The sequence below is a fragment of the Haliaeetus albicilla genome, chromosome 12 (genome assembly GCF_947461875.1).
Source record: "Haliaeetus albicilla chromosome 12, bHalAlb1.1, whole genome shotgun sequence".
Lineage (NCBI taxonomy): Eukaryota > Metazoa > Chordata > Aves > Accipitriformes > Accipitridae > Haliaeetus > Haliaeetus albicilla.
The window spans coordinates 11,233,074-11,260,178 of NC_091494.1; the positions used below are offsets into that span (position 1 = coordinate 11,233,074).

Below are 27,105 nucleotides of genomic sequence, written 5' to 3' on the forward strand. Positions count from 1 at the left end.
AACGAATGTAATTCTTCAGCTGTACAAAGACTCAGAGCACCAACCTCTTAACCCACCAAAATGTTGAAAACCATATTAGATGAATTGCATGAAAATGTGGCTGCGTGTGGAACAGAAGATGCGGACATTGGGATTTAGCCCTTTGTGGAATAGTCATCCCGTGACAACATTTCTCAGAGAGACAGCATTATAAACAACTCTGTTCTCAGATATATTGAGACCTAAGAATGCAAGCTGGCAGCAAATTCGAGTAGCTACTGAACTCAAGAAAGCAACTCTTTTATGAAACTGATTCTGCCAAGCCAAAATTGTAAGTGGTGTCAGGTATAGCTTTCTTCTCACATAAATCAACAAACTGAGAAGCAGAGACTGCCAAGAAAAAGAGGTGTGTTGTCCAATTTAAATGGCATGTGTGTTGACTGGCTTTTTGTCTTCTGTTGGTAGGATTCTTATGAAACATGCTGTAAACAAAGAGAATAGACTGATCCTTTAACTGTGGAGGAGTCATTGAGATATTTGGAGAAATGAAAGTTATAAATGAAAGAAGAAATGTAACAACAAATAATCTGGACAAAATAGCACAAAGTGCTATCTCAAACAGAAGGCAGAAATTGTTTGTACCATTTCTGAGATTAAACATGGTTTAACTACAGAATTCCATGAAATGTTAGTGATAGAACTCTGGACATCAACAGAGGCAAAAACAACTGTATGAGCTTTATAACCTTAAAAAGGGGGCTAAACGAGCCTATTTATGTCCTATTGAGGGTGTGCTGGTTTTGGCTGTGATAGAGTTAATTTTCTTCATAGTAACTAGTGTGGGGCTATGTTTTGGATTTGTGCTGGAAACAGCTTTGATAATACAGGGATGTTTTCCTTACTGCTGAGCAGGGCTTACACAGAGCCAAGGCCTTTTCTGCTTCTCACACCACCCCACCAGTGAGCAGGCTGGGGGTGCACAAGAAGCTGGGAGGGGACACAGCCGGGACTGCTGACCCCAACTGACCAAAGGGATATTCCAGACCACAGGACGTCATGCTCAGCATATAAAGCTGGGGGAAGAAGAAGGAAGGAAGGGAGGAATGTTCAGAGTGATGGCGTTTGTCTTCCCAAGTAACCACTAGGCATGATGGAGCCCTGCTTTCCTGGAGATGGCTGAACACCTGCCTGCCCATAGGAAGCAGTGAATGAATTCCTTGTTTCGCTTTGCTTGCGTGCGCGGCTTTTGCTTTACCTATTAAACTGTCTTTATCTCAACTCAGGAGTTTTCTCACTTTTACCCTTCTGATTCTCCTCCCCCCACTCCAGCTTGGGGGAGTGAGCGAGGGGCTGCGTGGTGCTTAGTTGCTGGCTGGGGTTAAACCATGAGAGAGGGGCTGCACACTAATCTGGTAGATGCTAGTTTTAGGTGTGTGAGCTCTCTTCCTTTGCTGTGCTTACGTAACAAAAAGAAGCAAATCTTTCAAACCTTAGCTCAAAATGAAATTGAACATTTCCCCAGTCTGGAAGTAGTAAGGTCTATAATAGAGCTAGTAGAAATGTTTCAGCAAAAAATGCCATTTTGAAACTACACATATATTTCATTTCATTTTCAGTTTTGGCAAAAAAACAAAGTTGGGAGCTCTCAGTCAGATCTAATATGCAGCAATATATCACAGAACTATTTATATTAGGGGCAGCTGCACAGAAGCAGAAGAGATATTCCTTGTCTCCTCCTTCTTGTTTACATGCATTAAGTTTAATTAAGCTGAAATACCTCCCCTTTTGGTTTATGTCTACTTGTTAGACTGGAAGACAGCCTTATGGGATGTGTTGTTAGCAGTATGTAGAAAATCTGAATTTTCTAAGCTGGTTGTGAGAAAGGGTTTAACATGTTCCAGATTTAATCAACATTGGCATTGTTTTCCTGATGCCACAACTACATAAACTCCACACCTACCTAAGCAGCTTAGCTACAGAAAAGACATTGCTGCCTACAAGCATCAAAATCATTCAGAAGTTAGGTTTCCCAGTGCTTTCAGGTACACAAGCAAGCACTGCTGGCTACGCAAACAGAATACATATACCTAAAAGTATGTACGTGTTTCTTTTGCTTTTTGCATGTTTCCAGAATTACGGAAACATGACCTGGCAGAGGTCCCATACTGAGCAGTCAGCCTCAGCTGCAGTTTCTGAGTATTGTTTTTTGTGGATGGCACACAGGTGAGATACCTGTAACTGCCACTAAAATTAGGCCACTATTTAGAAAAGTAAAAAGACTCTAAGAACAGGTTGTGTAAACTGCAATTTAAAAATCCTGAAGTTCTGTCTGGAAACCCTGAACATCTAAGCAGACAGAAGTCACGGTTTGCATTGCTGTGTTCTATGAAGCACTGACAACAGTTAGCCAAATCCAATCACGCAGTAACAATCTCTCTCCAGCAAAATGACAGCTTAATTTTTTACAGTGCCATTCTTTTAGAATCCTTAACCATGGCCCTGTAAAGGGATCTCCAATGCCCTTCTTGGACATCCTACACACCATTTGATCATTCAAAACATGTGTACTTCTCTTTAATGGAATTGCTTTTAGACTTTAGCTGATCAATGTAAGCTGCCCAAGCTATAATTTTTTATAATAAGTGTAATTTACGGCCTCCTTTGCTGGCTACATGATTGTGAAAGTTAATATTATTATCTGAATGTTGTATATCAGTATTTCCTTTCTACATTTTAGTTTCTACCAACTGCAGTTGCAGCAGCTCCTGGCTGTGCTAGGGAAGGAGCAGAAAATAACAGCCTCCCTCTGACAAGCCTTCCTCCAGAAAGGAGCTGAAGTTTGACAAAGCATAGGAAGATTGTCTAAATAAAGCTCCTCTCCCACAGAAAACATATAGCTATCTTATTTCATAGGCTTCTACATACAGAATTTGTTGTGAAAAGAGGATACCTGCTATCTTCTTCAAAACCCCAGTTGTATTCCCAAATATCCTAGGATGCTCACCACTTTTATGCCAGTGAGCTCAGACAACATGAAAAAGTTAGGAAACCTCAGTGCCTTAGGTTGCTGAGCCTTCCCCTTTCCTTTAACCACCTTTAGGCATACTCAACCCTCAAAACTCTGTTCTGCATCTTCACCTCTTTCCCATATCCCTCTCCATCACCAGTTTGCAAGTGACTGCTGAGGTAAGGACATGGCAGGGATTTTTTGCGATTGGTGAGTGACTGAAGACAAGGGAAGAGACACTGGTGAAAGTGACTGTCTCTCAAATTTTATCAAAATGAAGATCACCAGCAGGTAATATTTAAGATAAATTACAATAAGGAAATAAAAGCAAATCACACTTAGCACTGCTACACATCATGCTTTTCTTTTTTGTTGCACAGTCTTAAGAAGACACAACCAACATTTTTCAAGTGCACCACTTTTCTGAAAAGTGCTTACATAAAAATGCACGTTCTCTAAATCTGAGACTATGACCAAAAGCCTATGGAACACATTAAAATATGAGCTGTATTTCAAAAGCTGAGTATTTTTTAAAATTTGAATGTTTAATTGAAGTATTTTTATATTTTGTATTCAAAAAATATAATTTTATTATATAATTCAGCGAGAACTTAATACGAAAAAAACCATACAGTAATATACTGAAAAATCAGTTTGTCCTAAAAACTCATTTTCTTTGTTTTCCATCAAAGTGCTGGTTGATAAGGCACTCAGATGGTATTAAACTGGAATTACAAAAAAATTGGTGATTGATAACTCAACTGTAGAAACAATAATTTAAGAAAGCAATTTAGAACAGCTGTTAGCACAGGCAATTACCTGACAGAAGCAAAGAAAATCTCTGGAATGAGACAGAATCTAAAATAAAAAATGATAATGGCATGAGTCCCCCATTAGTGATGGGAGAAGTGGCAGAACAGGGTCCTTTATAACCAAAGAACACTCACTGCAAATGTATTCACCCTTCTGAAATTTTGCCCTTCAAAACATAATATGTAACTCCTGTCACAGCAAAGGTAAAGCAAAACTGGAATACTACCAATTTGCTCTAATGGTGAGCCATATCCATAGAGTTCCTTCATCTTGGAAAACAAAGTTATAACTGAAATTCTCTCTATCAGTTGCCTTCCAGAACCAGTAGTAGAAAAGCTGTATTTGTCAACCACAGTGGGAATCCAGCTGTAATACATGTAATAATACGTGCATTCAACATTAACAGCAAAAACTCAAATGTAATTTTAGATCTGGAAGGGAAGTACTACATGACTGACAGCAGCCTGCATATGAAACCAAGCAATAAGGTTGCAACCAAGCAAAATTCCTAAAGAACTTTGCTTCCATATATACAATATCTCCAAACTCATAGCTATGAAAAAGCAGTAAGACACATTAACCTTTGGAATGATAGTGTTTCATCTTGTTTGTACACACTTTATTCATCAAAAGCATAAAGCACCAAGTCAAAAACCAGATACATAACCACCTACCACAAACTACTGTTTTGTAAGGGCTTGAAACGAAGCCAAGTTATAATGATCACACCAAAGGACTTCAGCATAAGCCCGATAAAATTATATGCTTCAGGATAACTGTTATTTGGGAAAAAACACCAATAGCCTTGCTTAACCTGACTCCTTTTACCGAACTACTGCAGGAGCTCCCTAATTCCTTTTACATACCCACTAAATACAGATTAAAAATCAAGTAAGCCCAGATAAAACAAGAATCTCTGGACATCTTCACAACTCAACTCAAATGCAGACTTTGGTAAATATTTAATCATTCCCTTGCCTCTTCATATCATAGCAATGAACTGTACTATCAATTAAGTTGCATGCATGAACATCAAACCAGGGAATTTAACATTCAATACAGGCACATACCACACAGATGAAGCACTACTACCACAAAATATTCATTTTTTCTGTCAAATATTATACAGAAAATTATCCAGCTATGCTGCTTACACAGAATTGAGAAACTGTGTTTAAACCTATTTTGTTCTAGAAGGAAAGTATAGATCAATGCTTCTTGTCCCCACTTACTTCTCTGTCTCCACATTTATTTACAACATTTAAAATATTTATTATTTTTTTTGTGAAACGTGTTACTTATGTTCATATTAACAAAAAAATAAGTTACATAGCACAAACCCAGTACTTCTTAAGAGTTCTAACCTGTGCAACAATATTGAACTGGCAATTCTTTTTACAACACACTCACATTTTGCTGGCTCAATAGATTGTTTTCCTGTGGAAATAAAAGGTTCATAGTCTTTGAAGCTCTTAAGTCCTTTGCAATTTTGAGAGCTTAGTCAATATACAATAAAAGGAGTAAAATAAGCTTGCTGATGTGTAAAAAGAACACTCTGTAATCAGTAGCCCTAAACACATGGATCTGAACATCCACACTGATCAAGGGCTAAAACCAGCTTCACTTCTGCAATTCTTTGAAGATGATTTCTTTTCTCCTTGACTGACTTCAATTACAGTGCTTCATTTCTTATACTACTGTAACCTGAAAAGAGATAATGAGCAGTAAAGCTTTTTCACCCATGAAATTAGTCTCTGTGTACCTCTTTTATTTGTGAATTCAAGGACAACAATCCTTTTAACTCAAATTATAACTTCAGTGGTTCTAACTGGATATGTCTGAAAAACTCTAGAAAAAATAGCTACTTTAATACTAGGGAGACTGCCTTTGCTTACGAAGAATCAATTCTGAACCATACGGATCTCAAATGCACATTGAACTGTAAATGGAGAAATGGCCAATGCTTCATAAAATAGATTTAAGGTATGAAAGTACAATATAGTAGACTATTTCACGATTCTAAAATATTTACTATATTTTTAAGCAGTGCACAGCTGCTACTTAAGAAAAATAAATTCAAAAAGGTCTTCTCTGCTTGGGTGCGAGTTTGCATATCCCTCATCAACTCAGGTGTCTACATTAAATTTAGTACTGCAGATATGTTAGTTAGAGACTCCTGAAAGACTAAGGTTCCATAAAATAACTGGACAAGTATGTAATAAACAGATTCCAGCCATTCAAAGAGGCAGCTTTTCAGCCATGAGAGAAGTTCACAACCATATTTACTCATTGCCTAAGCTAGGAACAAAAACATTCATGAGGAAAGAAAAGTATGAGCAGGCTATGTCTGTTACGCAACTGTTACTTAGAGCTTTTGAATACTTGTAACTCAACTACTCAGACTACAAAGCCCACACTGAACTGCTCTATTTTTGATGATATCTAGTATGATAAGTCACTCTGAGCATAAATAATATTTTCGGTTACCTGTTAAGAACATGAAACAACTCCAGCATTTCAAAATCTGATAGGAAATTATTCGTTCTATGCTGAGCTTTACCCAATTTTAAGCAGATCATGAAGTCTTGTAGGTATGTCATTCAGCTAAATTAAATATTTTGCATTTGGTCATACAGCAAATCTGAGGAAAGTCTGTTCTCATAACTCTAAAGAACATGTTAGGAGTCACCCTCCTCTGTTTTCCAAGGGAAAGCATATTCTTCTGAATGGAAAAAAAATTAAATGTATGGGTAGGCTTGATCATCAGGAAATTCAGCAACAATAAATTTGGATTCAAAGGAGAGGAAAGGAAAGATTCACACAGAAGACTGAAAGAACCCCAACTTGCATAAATCTCTAAAAATGATGCCCAGCTTACAAACTAATGAATGGAATCAGTAAACAGAAAAAGACACTTACTATTTATACTGTACTTCAAATTTCAGCAGCTCCAAACCAAATATTTATGCTGAAAATAGAGGGGGGAAATCAGCTTTTCCCCTAGCCTGTATAGTCACAAAACCATTCTACAGAAGCACTTTTAAGTAAAGTAGGAAGCAATTATTTAAATAGCAAAAGCATAAATGAGCATACGTGACTGCAGGTATTCTGGGCTGTGTGTAAGCTATTGAAGTAATTAATACCCTACTGGATCATTCCTAAAGCAAAGCAGCATAACATTCTCCTCTTACATGCAAATATCAGACGGTAATAATACATTACAAAACAATTCAATCTTCTAAATACATAACTTCGTCCTCTCAAAACACAAGCTCAAGAATATAAGTTTTGTTGCATGCATGTCTTTAATAAGTTCAGGATATTCTGAGTTTAGAAAGAAGGAATAATTTTGACAGATGAAAGCTGTCAGGAAAATTCAGTCCTCATATGTTAATAAACATTACAAGAAAAACTCAGTTGCTTAAAATTTCATCTACAAACCAACACATTCAGTGCACATTACTACATCAGCATTTTATGCTCATTCAGAGGTAACACTGTGCAAAAAAGGCATCTCATTCATACTGGTTTCATCTTGGAAAAGACTTAGGATGTTGCCTGAAGTATAATCAGCAATGTAATCCAGTGATTATATGAGTTTATAACCAGGTCTCTGTGTGTTTGTTTACATACTTTTGTGCGTGTGTATGTACAAAAAAGATTTACCTTTCTGCATTTTTTCTGGTTTTACCTGAATAAAAGCCAGCTTGCGCAGCAATATCAGATGACTGAGACACAATCAAATACACTGCAGATTACACCTTGGCTAAATTGACTGGCTGTTTTATTCAATACACGGCTTTCCAATCTTCATCAATTTGTGAGCCTCCTAGAACTTTTCTACCGGAGCTTCAGGTCTTTAGTTAATTCAAGCCTACTCATAGCAGGTTTGTGCTCCTGTCCTGTTTCACAGTTCCCTTAGTAATCTGCAAGCCTGGCATCTTTGGCCATAAACTTCTACTTTATGCATTAGAATCACTCCTTTCTTGTTTGGACAGAAGGTAAAAACAAAATGAGCTCAACTGAAGGCTTTCTCAGAAAGTGAAAAAAACATTCAATTGCTTCCAAGCACAAGATAAGGTAACGTTACAAAGTGTTATTTGCACAAGATCTATTGGTTCTGGCAAACAATTTCTCTCAAGTGACTGTTTTTCAGATATTTAAATAATCTCCCTTTTATGTTTTACCCAAGAGATTTCATATGTTTGACCTTTTAAGATTTTAGAATACCAAGATCTGTAAGATTCTATTAATTGTAAGGTAAGGCAGTCTATATACTAATAAAATAAAACATTTTGCCACAGCTTCATGCTTCAGCTCATATTTTTCTTTTAGGAATTTTACTGTAAGTAAAAAAGTTATCTTTTTACTGTAAGAATAATGTTATCTTTTTCCTCTTCAATCAAGTTCAAGGCAAAAGTAAGTCTATATAAGATTTAAGTAGCAGAGGACAAATTATTTCTAAAATTTCATCCCATAAAAATTAATTTTTCAAAAATCATCAAATATTAAAAGGAATGTCCTGAGGCAAATTTCCTTATATAACAGTATACCCTCCTACATTTGTAAAGCCGTCATATATCTTTGATTATATACACACAATTTCCTTAAACCAGAGTTCACGTCAATCCGTTATCATTCACATTCATGAAACTGGACCTAACAGTCAATTGGCAAGAGTGAATAGTGAGGTACACACATGAGCCTTGCAAACGTGTTTCTTTGAAGTATTCATCTTGATTTACATGATTTACTGATATTGTTTGTATGGGATATGAAGGTCAACATATAAAGTGGCTAACACCAAGCCTAGTTTCACACCAGCTGAATTCAGTCTAAGAGTGAACTTCACTGTTGAAAGAGATGACTCAGAAGGAACAGGCAAGCAGGTGCTCCTTTTGGCACGTTTGTTACAGCACTTCACTGCACTCTACCTAGCAGGTGAAGACTTGGAATTCCAGTAATCCCAAAGGTGGATCTGTGTGACAGAACAAAGTGTAGATCTCAGTGCCGGACTGTTTTCACTAAAAGCCCAGTGTAGATGCTGTTGCATTTTGGACCAGATCAGTTCATGGAACTGATTCATTCTGTGATAGCATGACTGCTAAATCCAAACTAACAAACTCCGTGGCAGGAAACAGCCAGACACAGAACTGCCTCTTCTGGTGGCAGCTCTGTGGAAAAGCACATTAAGTTGATGCTAGTGAAACTGCACCCTAAGCTCATCACATCTGTGGTCATCATCTCATTTCTGTACATCTGATTCCTAATAAACCTTTCTAACTCTTTTTACTAATTTTGTAAATAGGTAGGATTTGCTTTTACCTTCATTTGGCTTGAATTAAGTCAAGTAACCTCCTAACATAGGATAGAGTTGTTCTAGAAGCACAGTTATTGTTAAAATCAAGACACTGGAACACCAACATTCTTTAGCAGCACAGAATATTGACCCTCAGTATCCAGACAAAAGCAAGGAACCTTATTTTCAAGGACAGTATAGGAGCTATTAATGCAGGAAAATGTGTAGAAAATGCAACTTCTGGCGAAAAACAGTAATCAGAAAATCTCCTCATTGTAAAACAGGGCAGATGGATCAGACTTGGGTGCCTGCAGATCTTAGTAGTTTGTCACATCATGCAGCTGTGCTATTTTTACTGGAGATATGCAGACAAGACTACAAGTATATCATCTTATAAATAAAACTCTAAACCACCAATTCACTGTTCTTGAAATGGGTTGAGTCCCCAACCCTTACAACAGCGCAATTTCAGAGTATTTTTGTCCATTTTACTGTAACATATAATTTAGTGCTGAAATTTCACTATTCAAATAATCACAGGAATTAGCACTCATTTCACAGATCACATATTCAGTCAGCTTTTGCAATCAATGCTCATATCTCTCTATATACATATGTGTGATCATAGATATTGCAGTGGTAATTCTGGTGTCCCTATTAAAATGTTTGGGTAGCTCATTCAGGGTTTGAAAGGAAGAAACAGACATTGATTTACAAAGGAGCATAAAGAGATGATACAGAGCAGAGATGACAAAAACAAATTTTTAAAAAATTTAGAAATTTTTCAAAGCAACTATAAAAAGCCCCACTCAATATCATGCAAGGCATGATCCCAGCACAATTTAGCATACATGACTGGTAGCCACAGTTTTTTTAACTTGTCCTGTTTGACTGACTGAGAACAAGATCAGACAGAAGATGCGTATGCAATTGTTCTGTTTACCATGCAGCTCCCATAGCTGCTACGACCAAAAAAGCACAGATGACTTAGTGAAACATGAGATTTTTACTCCACTCTCAATAAAGAGAAGGAACATGAAACCTACATAACGTTATACATAAAGGTGTGTGATCTTAACTCTGTTACTCTGCACTTTCTCTCCCTCTGGCTCCCCAAACAATGAGCACAATTGAGCTTTTGGTACTAAAACATCTGTTCTCTTAAAATCACATTGTAGTTGTTAATGGCAATTAAAGAAGGTGAGCCTTATCACTGTCAGTTGTTCACTTAATGAGCTGTGATCTTTTTTTTCCTATGGGCCTAGTAAGATGCTGTTCTTAAATTTACAGCCAGGAATACAGAGCTCTCCAAGCCAAATAGAAAGCAAATGTAGAATTAAAACTGAAAAAGATTTAAGAAACTTTCTGAAAAAGTTATTTTACTAACCACCTTCTTTTAAATTAAAAATTCTGAACATTCTTAATTAAAGCTGCACTCAGACTATACTCACAGGAACTCCTGTGTTTAAATCAGTCCTCTGCCACTGCAAGCAGGTATGTCATCAATTCTTTTTATAAATGACTGAGTTGTATTTTAAAATAAATTATATTTTGTGCTTCTGTTCTGATTGCTGTACTGGTTAGAAACCTTACCCTGATTTCCAGCATATGTCACTTGTACTCACTTCATATGCTGACAATGTCCTCAAACATAAACAGTTCTTTTCTCTCTCATTAAAATTTACTCTACTGACATATTTACTGCAAGCAACCATATGCTCCCTCAATCTTTATTTTTACAGGATCGGCAAGTCAGCTTTTTCTGTATGATAGGTTCATGTTTTTGCATCTGTCATACTCTGAAGAATGTCTGAGAAGTTATTTTCCTGTATTTCCTTCTTGCAACATATTTCACTGAAACTGCATCACTGAATACAGTCCTGAATTTAGCATTCCACATAGCAGTTAATTATTATTTTTGGACCAGCAATATCAAGTTATGCTTCTTTTCCACTTACTAAATTCCTGCTACCCAGTAGGTTTTTGCTCTCATAGTCTCCTTTAGCATTCTCATTAAAACCTGAGGCAGAGCTCTTACTTAATTTGGGAGCTGTATCAAATTGTTTTAATTTCTATCTGATCCTTATTACTTAGTGTTTGTTTTTCTTTTTTCCTTTTTCTTAACAAAGCTGAAGAACATTTAGATATTTATTATATACCTTTTGCAGGATTTCTGCTTGTTCTGAACTTTAAAATATAGCTTCATGTATCAACATAACTTTGCATTTTCAGGCCTCACACTATAGTCTGATATCCTTATCACATTGAATTTCACTACTTTACTCCATTATATTCTATTAACTATATTAAAATAGATACTTTGAAATTGAAAGCCACAGACACAGAGTTAGTTCTGTTGATCATTAGATTAAACGTAAAATGAATCAATCTGTCTCTCAGGTTAGGGTTCTTTTCTCTGACCAATTCTTTCATGGATTCCTTACTGTTTTCCAAACGAATGTAACACCACATCTTGCTGTTTGGTGACAATGAAGTGAAGCAATGATGTGGGCAATTACACCAGGATATAACTTACTCATACAATATTCTTAATATTTCCTCTCAGTTTTTTATCTGGGTAGTTGTAACACAAAATACCACAGGATTTAAACTTCTTATAATATTGAAGAGCACTCTATAAGCATATTTCCAGCATTATCCTGAAAGTACACTTACTGTTCTCTCTCAAAGTAACTTCCATCTGAAATACTGCTAATACTTTGTGTTAGCAGTACATCATGAAATATTTCATCATTCTGCTAATACTTTGTGTTTCTTTGCAGTCTACCATAACATTACTAAACAACGCCAACCACCACCTTTGATTCTAGCTTTCCTGAACAGCAACACGAAAGACACCTGTTCTTGTACCTTCCAGCATCGGTCATAACCAATTGTAACTTCTGTTTCTTAAATAACCTCTAACAAAATAGTTACCTATACAGATATTGAGAGTGTAACATAAAACCATTTTCATGCATAGAAGCACTAAATTCTGTTGGATTAACATAATTTTTTTTTTTTTTTTTTGCATTGTAAGAGTGTACGAACACAGAGAACACCAGCTGCTACTCCTTTTATCACACACTTCTGTCTTGCTAAGTACTCACTACTTAAAACTGAAATAAACTGTTAATTCTTAGCGCACCTTTAGGGTCAGCCTCACAATATTACACTCCTGCAGAGGGTTCAGTTTCAGTGTTTCTCCCAAGTTACTGCAGCCTGATGTTTGATGCTGCATTTCACAGCAAACACAGACACCATCACTGTCGAATTTAATCTGTGGAGAAAAAAGAAAAAAGGTCAGAGAAAATATAAATCAACAGAAATACACTTCTCAAAAATTGTATTTACACTTATTGTAATGACTACTAAATGCAAAAGTAAAACCTCTATGCAGAATCCCCTGAAGAGGAATGTCTTTCATTGGCTAATACAAGCTATAAACCCAGGTAAAATACAGAAAGAAGATACCATACCAAAGACTGTTACCTTTTATGCCTCTTTTTGAAAAAGATTTGCTTTACAGAGGCAGATGAAACCAGAGTAACTCAACTGAATAAACGTCAAATCATACCCAATGGGGAAAGACAAAAAATAACAGAAAAAAGTCAGAAAAGAGATGAAGCGGTCATGATCACAAATGTAACTTATACATGGAAAAATAATTACAAAAGAAACCATGACATGTACTTGAGAAAAGAGAACACAGCATGAAGAAAAAGTGGAGGAACTAAGAGGTACATGTCATCTTACCTATTTTTACTTTGAAAAATGTTTGCTTTCTGTTTTCCTATGTTCACTTTGTCTTGAATACAATATGCATTCAATGTGTTTGCATTTTAAAAAGTATTATGCATTCTGTTCTTCAAAGACTTGCATTAAAGCATGCCTTGATAAGAATACTGAACCCTGATTATTCTCAAAAAGTAAAGTTAAGATATACGAGTCATTCCAAAATAATCCCATTCAGGTCAATGAAAATATTTATTATATTGATTCTGACTTCCTCATTAAAAAACAAACAAAAAAGCCAAACAAAACCCACCCCAAAACAAAAAACATAGCAATGTTTATTTTTTATCTTCCATCCAACAAAACTTTATTAAGCCAAAATTTAACTCTGTACATGTTTTTACCTAGCCTGTTAATATGAACTGTCATTGCTTTAATTTTTTTCAGTTGGGTATTTCTCTGCTTTCTCCATTCTCATTTTTGCAGGTTATTTAAAGGGCTAACAATGGGATAGAATACCTTACTTCTCCAGGTCACTAGTTGCAGTTCAATCTGGGTTAATATCGACAAAAGTAATTAGTATCACATGGGAGTTCCTTGAACTATGAGTTTAAAAATACCAGATCCCAGGTTTCTATACTCCATTAGTAAGAATGACACTCCTGAGAAACTTCCATGGCTTTCCATGTAAAGAATAAAAGATTCAATGTACCATTCAGGCATGCTCAATCAGTCCCATATTCCTCCCAAGTAAGGATGGAAGCACAGTGACTGGGTGGTGAGAGATCTGAATCACCATGCTACTTATTCTTTTACATTGAAAAAACCCAAAATTAAGAAATATTAAATTTTCCAGACACAAATCCACAAAAAATTTCCCAATGCAAGTATGCATTTACTATTTTTAATTCAAATTCTCCCTAGGATCTTGCCAATTTCCTGAACAAAGATAGGTAACAACATTCCTTGCAGAATTACCTCCCACAGGCTTATATGTAGAATCATTTCCACAAATTATTTTCTTACTAATTAAGACCTTGAAGAATGTTTAAATTGTTCATATAATCTTAATAGGTACATATTTAAATATATGTATTTTTTAGTGTCACCCCTATGAGGCTTATCTAGTACTCTCTGCTTACATGCTGGTGAACAGAAGAGGAGCAGAAAGAGTCCATTAAAAAAAACATAATAAACTTTACCAGATGATATGCAGATGAATGAATGCTTGACATGTACAGTGATGAAGGCATGCTCAGGGCAGGATGCTGTCTCAGTGGGCTTCAATTCCTGAAACTCCAGATTGCCCTCTAGCCAGTATAATTTGTAAAAGGCTTTAAAAAAACCTGGGTACATAAATTACACCATTTCCCATATACTCAAAGGCAGCACTGGAAATAATTGTCTATGGCAACTCACAGAGACTGGTCATACCCTAAGCCACAGACACTGTAAAAGAAATAAAGAAAAAAAAATATAGTTTGAGCACCTTTATAATAGTTGTGTTGATTATTTCTAATTAGCATACAATTTAATTCACAAAGCTGCTTTAACGATTTCAAATAGTGGTTTTTTTTCAATTCCTGCAATCTTTTAATACTCTCTTTTAAAAAATGAAAGATCTGAGCAAAAACCAACTACATGGTTTATGATGAGATAACCTCAGCTCTTCAAATCAATGGAAAATACAAAGCACTAAATGCCACTGGGGAGGTCTTGCTCCTGAACCTCTCTGGAAACGATGTCAACTGTTAGATAAATGATACAGAGGAAGTTCAAAACTTACACTTTGAATTTAGAGCTGTGTCAAATTCAGTGGCCAGAATGCTACAGCACACCTGGTATACTAGCACCAGGCACACAGCAAATCAATATAGTCTTCAGCTGTTAAAAAGTTTTTATAATGAGGAAAATGGACTTCAGACAAAGCTATCTGCAGCAAGATCATTCATTCTCCGATTCATGCTGCCCCTGTTCAATGAAAGATAGTCACTGACTCGTGTTGGGATGTATTTGACATTTCTAGTATGAAATATAGATCCCAAGTCTACTTTTATCTCATGTAATGAACAGGTGTCACAGAAATAAGGCTGAAAAGAGAAATACTTTCTTGGTCAAGATTCCCCATCTATGAGAGATTCTCAATTCATTCTGAAAGATGTTCCATAACTTTGTACTGCCCAGTAACTCTCCCTTTAATTCAATTCTTAAAAATAGCGACAAGAAAATTGTTTACATGAAAGATCCTGCAAAACATAGGGACATCTTAAAAATCACAGCATATTTAAAAACACCTAAGATTTGCAACCAGACTGCAAAACAAAATGGTATTTTAATCTTAGGCATACATTTTTTGAGAGCTTTTAACAATTTGTCCTATTGTGCGCCTTTTCCTTCAAATGTTTGTGAAGTGACATCTTTGCTAACCTGTGTTTTTATAATGCGGAGCAGTAAAAAAGGCTGAGCATGTCATTGCATTCATGCTTTCAACAATACAGCAGCTGAAAGCAGTTTTGAGCCCTCATGCTCCGGAATACTCATTCCTGCCCTACTGCTCTGTCACACTTGTATAGACAGGACCAAGAATTCATACAGCTACCCTGTGACCTAAACAGTGTCAAAACTAACTTTTCTTTTTGTTGTGTGGGAGTGGTTTATTTTTAGTCCAGACCAGATCTCAAATGCCATTCACTGCATGGCTTCATAAATACAGACAGTTGCACAAACAATAGAGCTACATTGGTATAGAGAGAAGGAGTTGGGATTACTCCTTCCAGCTGCAGGGCTGGTTTTTGCCAGCCTCAGACACAATTATATCAGCAGGGCCTCCAACACTGTGTTCTTTCTCTTCTCTGCTGTGTTTAAATCTCTTTTTGGTTGGCAGAGCTCAAGAATAAAGCATCATTCACTTCATCCCCTGCATGTAATACTCCTCACCATCCTGCATATATTTGCATTCCACTTTGTGATTCTTACTCACACTAGTAAGCATAGTCAGCAATCACAGTATAGTTTGTGTACTTTTATATTTATGACAGTTGCACAGTACACCCTCATCCAAACCATATTTAAGATTTCAAACATCAGCCTGAGCTGCCTATATGCATAAATTGTGTTTATTTCATCTTGCCAAAAAGCAGTACTGTTACTTCAAAAGTGATAAAAACCATTAAAATCTGACTTGTATGTAGTAGAGTTTCAAAAAAGTAAAGGATCCTCCAACAAGAAAGAACACAGAGAACTTCAGACTTATTAAAAATACATACATACACTCACACACACACACACAAAGCACCCTATATTACAATAAAGTAACAAAAATGTGGGCAGACCAGACTTTTTTTCATCTGTATCAATTCATTAAATTATTTCTAGGTATTAAAGGTGTCTTAACAAAGAAGAAATTACTGCTGAGTGCACACACATTTTCACCAAAAAGGGTAAGTTAGGGATTAAGTAACAGTGTTACTCTGCATTCTACCCTTTCCCTATTACACGTGTAAAACTTCTAATAAAAATAGTAATAGATTTCATTTTTTCTTCTAAATCAGCTTTCAGGTTTTTTTATTGGGAACAATAAAAACAGCATGACAAAAATCCAAAACAAAATATGAAAGTTCAAAAGTTGAAAACAAGGCAATGAAGTGCAAGAAAGGCTCACCGGTATGTTTATGGAAAGGAACTTTAGTCAATTATAGGAGCTTAGGCAAAGAGAAAGAGCAGGAGGATCCAGTAAGGAATAAAGTTGAGTGGCGAGGAAATAGCAAAAGAAAAAACTGTCAGGTGAAGAAGAATAAATAAAAGTATATATATTTTCCTGGAATTTAAAAGAATTTTTTTCAATATGCACAGAACTGAATGTAGCTACAGGACAAAATGGAATACAAAGAAACCTCAGTCCTGGAACTGGGCTATGCCATTCATCTCTCTGTGAACCTGCACTTGCTTTGCTTTTCCTTGCTTTGTCTATTCCTGATAAACATAATTCAGGGAAAAAGGAGTCTTCCTTTATATGTTACTATAATCACAGGCCAGTTTCAGCTGTACAACTAAAAAATAAATTATAAGTAATCTTTCTATACAGAGATAGACACTATCACTACTTTTTTGAATAATAAGCAGCTCTAAATTTGATTAAAACTAGAGCATTTATTTTTAAATGAATAAGCAACTTACAATAAGACAGGTACACCCAGTAAAGACAAATAAAGACCAAGAAATAAAACACCACTAACAAAATTCTATCTTGTGCAGTAATAGAATATAAATTAAAATATACAAATTGCTCTATCCACATATGTTAAGCACGATTTTTAGAGATCAATTTTTTGAAAAAGAATTCGTAAGACAGAAATGTTTTTTCTCATACACACAGTAATGAACAGCTTGAGTGAGTAACTGCTCTGTACACATCCTACTCTCACTGACTTAAAGCAGTATCTTAAGGTTTTGGCTGCAGGTTCTACAGCTAATCATGGGAAAAAAATTTCAATTAATTTTTCATAACAAGCCATTAAAGCTACTGGTATTTTTTTGTTCCTCAGTGTTGTATGTTGCTAAGCTGCAGGATAAAGAGCGCAAATACTACATTCACAAATTACACATTCAAAATGCTAACATATGGTGAGCACATTTTTCATATCCACACAAAAATACATATGGAATCTACAATAAATTCCCAGTGTTTAAAGCAAAGTAAGACCCTTGTCTCTCATTCTTTTTTTTTCACACAACTACTCTACATGTGAAATGCTTCTGAATTTAAACTCCACAATACAGTAGATACTATTATCCCTTTTAAAGCCATACATTCAGCACGAATGAGTTTGACAGAAATACTACAAGTAAAACAGAATTTATTTTTAATTTGACTTTTGTATGGTACTGTGCTTCAAAAATTACTAGTGTATTTTTGTCTGGTACAGTTACATGGGAAGTTAATTGCATCTCAAACTGCAAGTCTACCAAAGCTGGATTTTGACTCCTAGAGCTGCATCACCATAAAGTAAATTTGTATCCTAGAAGGCAATCAAAGTATTTAGTGTTCTCTGATAATGTACACCCAGTTACATAGTGCAGGACTGCATAGATGTACAACACTATAAAGTAAGACGTCTAAGGAATTAACATGAAATATAGCTTAGAGCAAGCTGTTAAGGAACTGGTATTTTTCCTTTTTGAGTGAAAACCAGTAATAAAATAAGTATGTTCAACACGACACATTACCAAATTCTGAATCAAATCCTGCGCTTAATCATAAAGCAGTGTTGCTCACTACAATATATCTTTCCCAGTGGGTAGCCTACAAGAACAGAACTCTCAAATTTCAAACATATGAGCACTTCAACATGGCAATATAATGTATTCATGTGCAAGTCCCCAACCTGACTGAAATGTGATTTTGAGTAAGGAAAATCTAAAAAGTAAGGTCTGGGCAGAAGAGATTGTATTTTTTTGAAACAGTTATGATATGATAAACAGTCACAATGAAATTATATTGCCCTCATCTAGTGCAACACACTGTGGCAAAGCTACTTAATATTTCATCATGCTCAAAATTGAAACTACCAGTTTGAACATTTGTTTTATCTTCTTTTGCCAGCTCAGCTTTTCACTATTCCAGAGGAAAATTTGCACATTCCACCTGGAGCAGGAATGAAAAGCTCAGGGAAGTACAAATGAAACGTAACTGTTGCCTTTTAATTTACTAGCCAAGTACACTGGCTTTGGAAAACAATGCAAAACGCTATTTTCAAGATTCTTGCACAAGTGACAATGTTCCATTAACCTGGAGAAACAAGCAAAGGTTTCCTTTTAATTCTGTCACAAGAGAACAAATGGGGAACGCACCTCCTCGGTAAATTCCTACATGCCCACCCACCAAAACTCTTAATGCCAAAATGCCTACCCAAGGGCAAAAAGTCTACTTCCATGTGTGAACCCTCTGCAGGCCCACTGAAAGCATTTGTTTGATACCACGCCCTTCCCTCACTATTGATTGGAACAAGACTAGAGAAGGCAAGACAAAGGAGGGAAGAAGGGGGGCAAATATACAGTTAAAGAACCCGAGGCTATTTTAAAGTTCAGATCAAACGTAGTCCCATGAAAATCACTGAATCTAGGATATTTTGGAACAACATTAAATTTCCAAGTGGAAAACATCCCAAACAACTGAAACACAACTTTTTCAAACAGCTGAAGAAGGGGAAAAAAGGGAGGGAAAAAAAAAAAAAAAAAAAAGGAAAAGCAATTCTTCCTGAACCAGCACTTTTTTCCTCCTAAATTTCACCTTATCCAAAATGAATTTACTCCTTTTAATTTTCATCAGTGATCTGAGAATTCAACTGCACAGTTCAGTCACCGTTTACTTCTGCAGCAGTAGTTTTCCTATTAGAGGTGGTGATTCTGACCAAAACTGAAGAGACATGGTGTTCATAACCAGAAGAGAGGTCACTGAAGAGAACATTTAAAAGACTACAAAGACTTTCTGTTGACTTAGGTCTTTTTCTTGGTAGTGAAGATCCAACCACTGGCTGGAGCCAGTACCTTCTTTGTCTATGAATGTGCTAATTAAGCAGAACATTGCTTATTTTAACTTTCTGTCCCTGCAATGCCACTTTGTTGATTCTCATTAACTTCATTTTCTTCCTTTTGTCCTACACCTCTATTATAGCTTGTATTAGGAGAAATTAAAATGCACTCTTTCATTAGTCTGAGTCTTTCTTCTTGGTGCAAAGACCTATGAGGAATCCTAACACAGATACATTATCACAATACATCCCAGAACAGAGATCACATATGGCTAGGTGGTATTATTAAATGATAAATACTGTCAACATGTTTAAACATAGACTCCAACAAGCACATACATAATCACCATTATCAGTAGCGTGAGTAAGCAACTGAATTGTAGGCTTAGGGATTTTTCAGTTGGCTTTTGCGGAGTAGCCCTGTTTGCTAATGGCTGCCTGAAAGGAACTAGAAAAGCAGACATCCATGCATGCACTAAGCCGTGACAGCACCAATGGCACTGTTCTTGCGACATGCATTCTTCTCAATCTAGGACAGGATTTGTTGTTTAAATTCTATTCACACAACTTACCTGACATCCGTCAAAACTGTGTCAGTAACGACACTGATTGCTCCTGAGTCAGAGGTGGAAGACTGCACACACAAGTACAAATGGCTTTGCTCAGCCATATATACATACACACACATTTTCTTCATTTAATACTATAATCAATTAAATGTCAAAACCAGTAAGTAGTTAAGAACATGTTGGTTCTGAAATAATTTATGTATCATACAGTAGAGAAATTCTAGGGGACTTTGCCAACAAATCAAAGTGAGCTACTGAGCAAGGAAGAGGTAAATTCATGTTTCCAAAATTCCAATGTTTCTTCCTTTTTTTTCTTTAGGGCTTTGATACTACCCTACATGAGAGATGTGGCAAAATGGCATTGCTTGAGAATATGGAACATGACATATCTACCAGCAGAGCATGATGTCTAGACATAAGCCTAAGAAATTCATTACAATGACATTCCAGGTCAAAATACCATGTTTAAAAAATTATAGCAGATAGGTCACACAATATAGTTACATAGTTGCATTATATAGTTAGGAAAGCATTCATTTTGAGAGACTACTTTTAGTCTTTCTTCTGTGCAGATACAAAGCCATTTTTCTAAGTCTTCATAGGAAGTTCTGATATAAATGCAGTCCCTCAAAGTAACTTCTAAATAGTCCTAATGTCAAAGCAAGGATCTCAAAACAAATTAGTAAGACTCACTTCAAAGATCTTCCACAAAAAATACCTATGATACTTCTTTTATCATGAAAAAAACCAACAAATCCCACAACAAAAAAAAGCTATTTTTCCATAGCACCCCAAAGTACAGCATGCATCTTGCAACAGCTCCGGGTTCCACCAGTTGATTTTTCCAGCTCTGCAGCACAACTCCAACTCCCCATCAAAACAAGAGCCAGGAACTTTATCAAGATTTTCCTAGATTAAATATTTTATAGTGAAAACCCTTCCTTCCTCTCTTTGGGTCACGGCTGGTTTTCCACTGAGTCAGCTATCTGGCTCTATCCATCTCTTCTATAAAGCCTTTACCCCAATCACACCTGGAAATTGCAAACACTGTAGAAAGCTTAGCAGAATACCTAAGCTTTTCCAGACTGCCTAACTGATGGAGCTGCAGACATACCCCTCTGAAACAGGAAGGGCGATAGCAAAACAGAACACAGGCTTAAAAGCTGAGTAAAGAAGATGAAGGCATGTGACAGGTCACACCCAATGGTTTCCTGTTCTGTATTTTTCACACGTATTTTGAAATATTTGCCAAAATGCTTTATATTATTTTAACTTAGTGTTATTAAATATAGTGTGCAAACGGAAGCCTGAAGGCTCTTACTGGACAAAAACCTCAGAACAAAGGAGGAAGACAATGGCTGAATAGAAGAGGTGCACAAGCATTTTGTAGAGTCATCTGTTGGCATTAGAGAGACAAATGTCTCTTCTCTTTATTGTTCAAATCAATGTCTTGGGGTGCAAATGTGCGACGAAATCCTAATGAATCCTACGAGTGCATACTCATACAGTTTAAACAGTTTGATTGGTCTACTGACAGACAGATTATACTAAAAAGAGCACTGATGCATATCCATAAATGTTCTCCGGTCCCTTTTTCAATCTTAAAATTTAATGTCATTTGTTTCCTCATTTGGGGGGGGAGGGAGATAATTGTTTTATTATTTACTTTAAATCAGAGATTTCAGACATGAGTTTAGTTCTGTAGACATCTTCATAAGTTTAAGTCAGAAAATACATTAGTTCAACGTATATTACTTTTTTCCTCGAGATAAAAACATAAAGACTTCATGTATACTGTACCTTTTAATAATTTAGAGCATGCCACATCATGATTAATTTTTATTATTCTGTATTTTATTTAACGTAAGTAACATACATTTGCTTTGGAAATTAAAAAAAGGAACTACTTTAGGTTGGCAAATAAGGTGTTAACATACACATACCAAAACACTACTATCAGTACATCTGTGAAATACACTGGCTGTATAAGGAGCTATTGGATGAAATCCTGATACTGCTGACATCAAATGGTAATCATTGCGCTGCTTTGATGTGGTCTGTATTGCACCTATTCTGTTTAAGCATCATTTGTACCACGACAATAAGAAGCAAGTCTTTCTAATTTTACAACATACTTTTTGAGGTGACAAAACACTGTAAATACATTAGCACTTTAACTCTCAAACCTTTCCCAACATGATTTTTCATACTGTAATACCTATAGATGGCTTTACTAAGCACAGACTGTTTTGAAAATTAAAGGAGTATGTGTATGAAACCCAAACAAATGAAAAATAAAATTCATTGCCCTTTATAAGTGACTTGTTTTTCATTACTCACCAACTGACATCCTTCCAGGGACTTCACCAGCTGAGCGTTCTGACAAGACAGAATGGAACCAGCCAAGTTCAGCATTACGCATACTGCAGACAGCAGCATGAAAAAGGTTATCTGGAAAAAAACCAAAAAGCCTATTATTATTCACTACAAGAGGCAAACAAGAAAAAAAATATAATTTAGACATTCAAGAACTTCCAGCCTGTCATACATTACATGGATGGTAACATTTTATACATTTTAAAGAAAAGAATAGAGTATCCTTTAATCTGACAACATCCTGAGTCTCACACTATAAAAGAAAGCTAAATCAAAACTAGACTTGACTATCATCTATTTTCCTCCAGCCATTTCAAAATCATCCATTTATCTCCCACTTTTATCACACACTCTGAAAAATTAATGGGTTTTATGAATGAGCATTATTAACAAGTAAGATTTGAAAAAAATATTTTTATAATAAAAAGTAGTCTTAAAACAATTTAAATCCTTTTTGATGAGGATATGGGTATCTTAAACAGGAAAAGTATTTGTGAAAATCATGTATCATGAGTTTGTACAAGTTGGGGAAAAAGGTGAATAAAATTCTGGATATATATAACTGCTTGGTTTTTAAACACCAACTACAATTTAAGCACCATCCTCCACATCAACTACCCATTGTGTTAATTACTCCTTTCGCCTCTTTTCAAAACATGCCAAAACCATCATTAACTTGATTGCATCTGCTTAACTATCATTTTAATGCTTTAAAAGTAAAAAAAACCTGGCCCAGTGTGGGCAGAGAGAAGTCCCAGTATGTAGGGAACTCGATATGTAGGGAAGTAGAAAGGCACAAGCAGTAAGAGGCCAAGAATAAACATATGCTCAATATATGGTCACCTTAAATATCAGTGTTCACATTGCCATATAACACTCATACTCCTATTGAGTTATCTGAAATTAGTAAGAAATTCTGTTGCATCTTTTTTTCGTAAGCATGCCCATAGTTTACAAACTTTCACTGTTCTCACAAGATGTTATCTTTTGTCAATGCCTACACTATGAGTATTTCTGGCAACTTTAACTCCAAAATTGTTGGATTTTTTTTTTTAGTGTTTTTCAAATGAAAAAATAGAATTTGAATAGTTCCCCTCTTCACCAACCTAAGCCTTACTTAACAGAAAAATTCCCAATTGATACATCTAAGGGTTAAATTACATCTCTGTTGCATATTTTGAAAAAAACCCCCAAGATTTCAACTATTTTTACAATTTAATACTCCTAGATTTTGTGTGACAAATCTGTGTCAAAATCAAAACTTCTAGAATAAAAGGCACACTGCTACCATATAAAAATGGGCAACTAGATAATGTCTGTGTGTCTATATAGTGTTACATATGTAGAGAAATACTGATACTATAAGTAGTATAAAATCTGCACCAATGGATACCTTGCAGACTCAATATTTATGTATCACATCATTTTATTATTTCTTAATTTTTGTATTTTTAATCATTGTAACCCAAGAGCTTTATGTACCTATTTTTGCTAATATGGGCAAAAATTAATGTACTTGATAGAGTGACAGTTGTTAAACATTGAGCTTTCTGACATACTAAAGATGATTTTTAACATACATGTTCTAGCCCTTTAACTGCAAATTCATTTGAACAGTTAATGGAACTTTTACCAAAAATAGGGAATTTATTTTTTATTTGTTTTGTTGTTTACTTTTTATGGTGGCAGTATTTCAACTGCTAACCTTGTACTGCAGATTTTCCTGAAGTAAATCCACGTTACTGGTTATATCATATTCCTTTTATGAACCATAGACGTGTTCCTGAAAAATCACATCTTTAAAGAAGTCCTGATTGCCTTACAGAAGGGAATAGCCAGGTGTGCAAATGGACTTCTGCTGTGGCTTTGTTATGGTGTGGTTGGTTTTTTTGGTAGCAGGGAAGGGGCCGCAGGGGTGGCTCCTGTGAGAAGCTGCTAGAAGCTTCCCCAGCTCCAAGTCAGACCCACTGCTGGCCCAGGCCGAGCCCATCAGCCATGGTGGTAGCGCCTCTGGCAGAACGGATTTAAGAAGGGGAACCGGTAGTGAGCAGGGGGATTGGGATGTGAGAGGAACCCTCTGCAGATACCAAGGTCAGTGAAGAAGGAGGGGGAGGAGGGGATGCTCCTGAGGAGGCTGGTGCCCCTGCAGCCTGTGGTGAGAGGGCAGGCTGTCCCCCCCAGCCCATGGAGGGGAGCAGGGGAGCAGAGGCCCCCCAAGATGGCCGTGACTCCATGGGAAAGCCCGTGCTGGAGCGGTGTGTGGCTGAAGATCGGCCCGCGGAAAGGACCCACGCCAGGGAAGTTTGTGAGGAACTGCAGCCCACAGAAAGGAGTCACATTGGAGAAGTTCGTGGAGGACTGTCTCCCGTGGGAGGGACCCCACAGCGGAGCAGGGGACGAGTGAGGAGTCCTCCCCCTGAGGAGGAAGGAGCGGCAGAGACAACGTGTGGGGAGCTGACCCCAACCCCCGTTCCCCGTCCTCCTGCGCCGCTGGGGGGAGGAGGTGGAGAGAACCGGGAGTGGAGTTGAGCCGGGAAGGAAGGAGAGGTGGGGGGAAGGCATTCTAAGGTTTGGTTTTACTTCCCAATATCCTTGTTTTTGATCTGACTTGTAGTAAATTAAATTGATTTTGTTTTCTTCCCCAAGCTGAGCCTGTCTTTTGCCCGTGACCATAAGTGGGGAGCGATCCCTCCCAGTCCTTGTCTTGATCCACACGCCTTTCTTTATATTTTCTCCTCATCCCACCGTGGCCGAGGGGTGGGGAGTGAACAAGCAGCTGCGTGATGCTTTGTTACTGGCTGGGCTGCTGAAACCACAACGACTTCAAAATTTGTTTGATTCAAAAAAATGTAAATGTCAGACACCTTTTCTCTGACAAGTACAGTTTATATATGAAGCTTCAGCCATTTCAAAAACCACCAAAGTAACAAAAGGTGAACATCCTCTAATTTGATGTTGATCTACTTGGGTAGGCTCACAGGAAATGAAAAATACATAGTGTGATGCTAAGGCTGATGAAATTCAGTACTTTGCTGACATATAACTTCCAAATAAAGTCATCAGAACTGTGTATAATCTCAACACCTTTATAGTGCTCCTGCTACAACACCAAATAGTTAATTCTTCACACTTAAAACAATTTCCTTATTTATTCAGTTGTCCCCTCATTAATCCCTGGCAGAACGAATGCAGCACTTGCTGCTCAAAGAACCTTCCTCAGCTAATGAAGTCTACAAAGTTCTATGAAGTCCACAAAGTTCTGAAAGCTGAAAGAAAATAGAGTTCCCTATGCTGAAGGAACACCTACTGTATCAATTCTGCTCCAAACACCCTTCATTAGTCACATGCCTTCAGGAAAAGAAGGGTCCCAAACAGTTTTTGAAAGCTACCACAAGCACTTTTTTGGAAAAATGAACAAACAAAAAACCCCTGTAATCTCCGCGTTATTAACCAAAGGACAGAAGCTGTGTCACAAATTTTATTCGCCAGCTTCTTATTCTTCCAATCATCACAGCTGACAACAAGGTTTGTAACCTAGGTCAGGTTTATCTATCTTTTACAGTACTTTCTCCATATAAGCATTCATTAATGATGAAACCTCTATTGGCATTTCCAAAGTAACCTCTTCCTCTTGTCACAGGCAAAGACAAGAGAGAAGGATCCAGTACTCCGTCAAAATCATGTAACAGGCTCTTACAATTTCTGCTCTTCTCTGTGGGTCCAAGTCTCACATTCTGTATAGAAGTTGCATCTAAAAGTGACAGCCACCAGTGACATGGTCACATATCAAACACTGAAGTCCTCCTTTACACTTGTCTTCCCAGTTTTGCTATTTTATGCCTCATTTCTCAATGTCCTGTGCAAGGCATTACCTGAGCTGGGCCAGGCATGTAGTTAGAAGGGAAAACTCGGGTCCCATGCAAGCTTTTTGCAACTACCTTGCCTCTTGCAGAGCACAAAGAGACTAATAAAAGCAATTTAAGTATTTCCAATATCCTTCCTTAATGCTTCTCACCTAAATACCAAAAAAGCTTTCCACTGATGGAATAGGACACACCTGTTGTGCTGTTATCACAACTTTTGAGGTGAAGTTCACCACCATGCTGGAAGCCACAATAGAGAAAAGGAGACATAAAAATATCAATTACCACATTAACAGGCATTAAAAAAAAATGTTCAGTGTGCTTAATGTTTTTATTACAAATCAGTCTTTTCTAACATGGGCACAAGTACAATAAACATATCTGCAACCCTTGAAGGAGTGGTCATTGTGGATTATGATGGAGAGCCAACGCTACATTATGATACACTATAGATGAAGTTAGATACACATTATTCATGATATTAAGTATGTCTAATTTCCACATTAAAATTTTCCTCAGAAAATGAGCTACTGAATAGTTGCTCTGAGAGCTCAGTGTGACATACTTGCAGGAGCAGTATGAAACTACTAAGAAAGAGTGTAAAATGCAGTTAACCAAATGACCAAGGGCAAGAGCTTACACTGGAGAAAATACAGAATTAAGTGTCAGACGCTGAAGGGCTATGACATCTTAATGCTGCTTTAAAACTACAGTATTATGTTCTTTACCTTTCTACCTATGACGTATAAACAAGCGAAAATATTCCTAGAATTCAGTAAGATGCATTAATACAACTAACCTCCAAAAGCTTTACAGCCACCAAGAACTAGTACATAAACAAAAAGTGAAGCCAATTGATTTATTATGACATAGAGTTAGCAGAATTAACTGGAGAAGTCAAAGCTGATAGTCTATACAAAGCACTCTATAGAAT

The 27,105-nt window shown here is 36.6% G+C and overlaps 1 protein-coding gene across 7 annotated transcripts in view; it reads right to left on the minus strand.

Annotated features, from left to right (window-relative positions):
* ENTREP2 (endosomal transmembrane epsin interactor 2) overlaps positions 1-27,105 on the minus strand; it is a 171,792-nt gene that overhangs the window by 44,545 nt on the left and 100,142 nt on the right. For all 7 annotated transcript variants that reach the window (XR_011327049.1, XR_011327048.1, XM_069798053.1 and 4 more), the window contains 2 exons: positions 22,273-22,383; positions 12,247-12,378 (listed from right to left, as the gene is read on the minus strand). Coding sequence is in view for 5 of the 7 variants with exons in the window: in XM_069798053.1 (XP_069654154.1) it covers positions 12,247-12,378; positions 22,273-22,383 (243 nt within the window). In the remaining 2 variants the exon portion in view is untranslated. The remainder of the gene's footprint in view (positions 1-12,246; positions 12,379-22,272; positions 22,384-27,105) is intronic.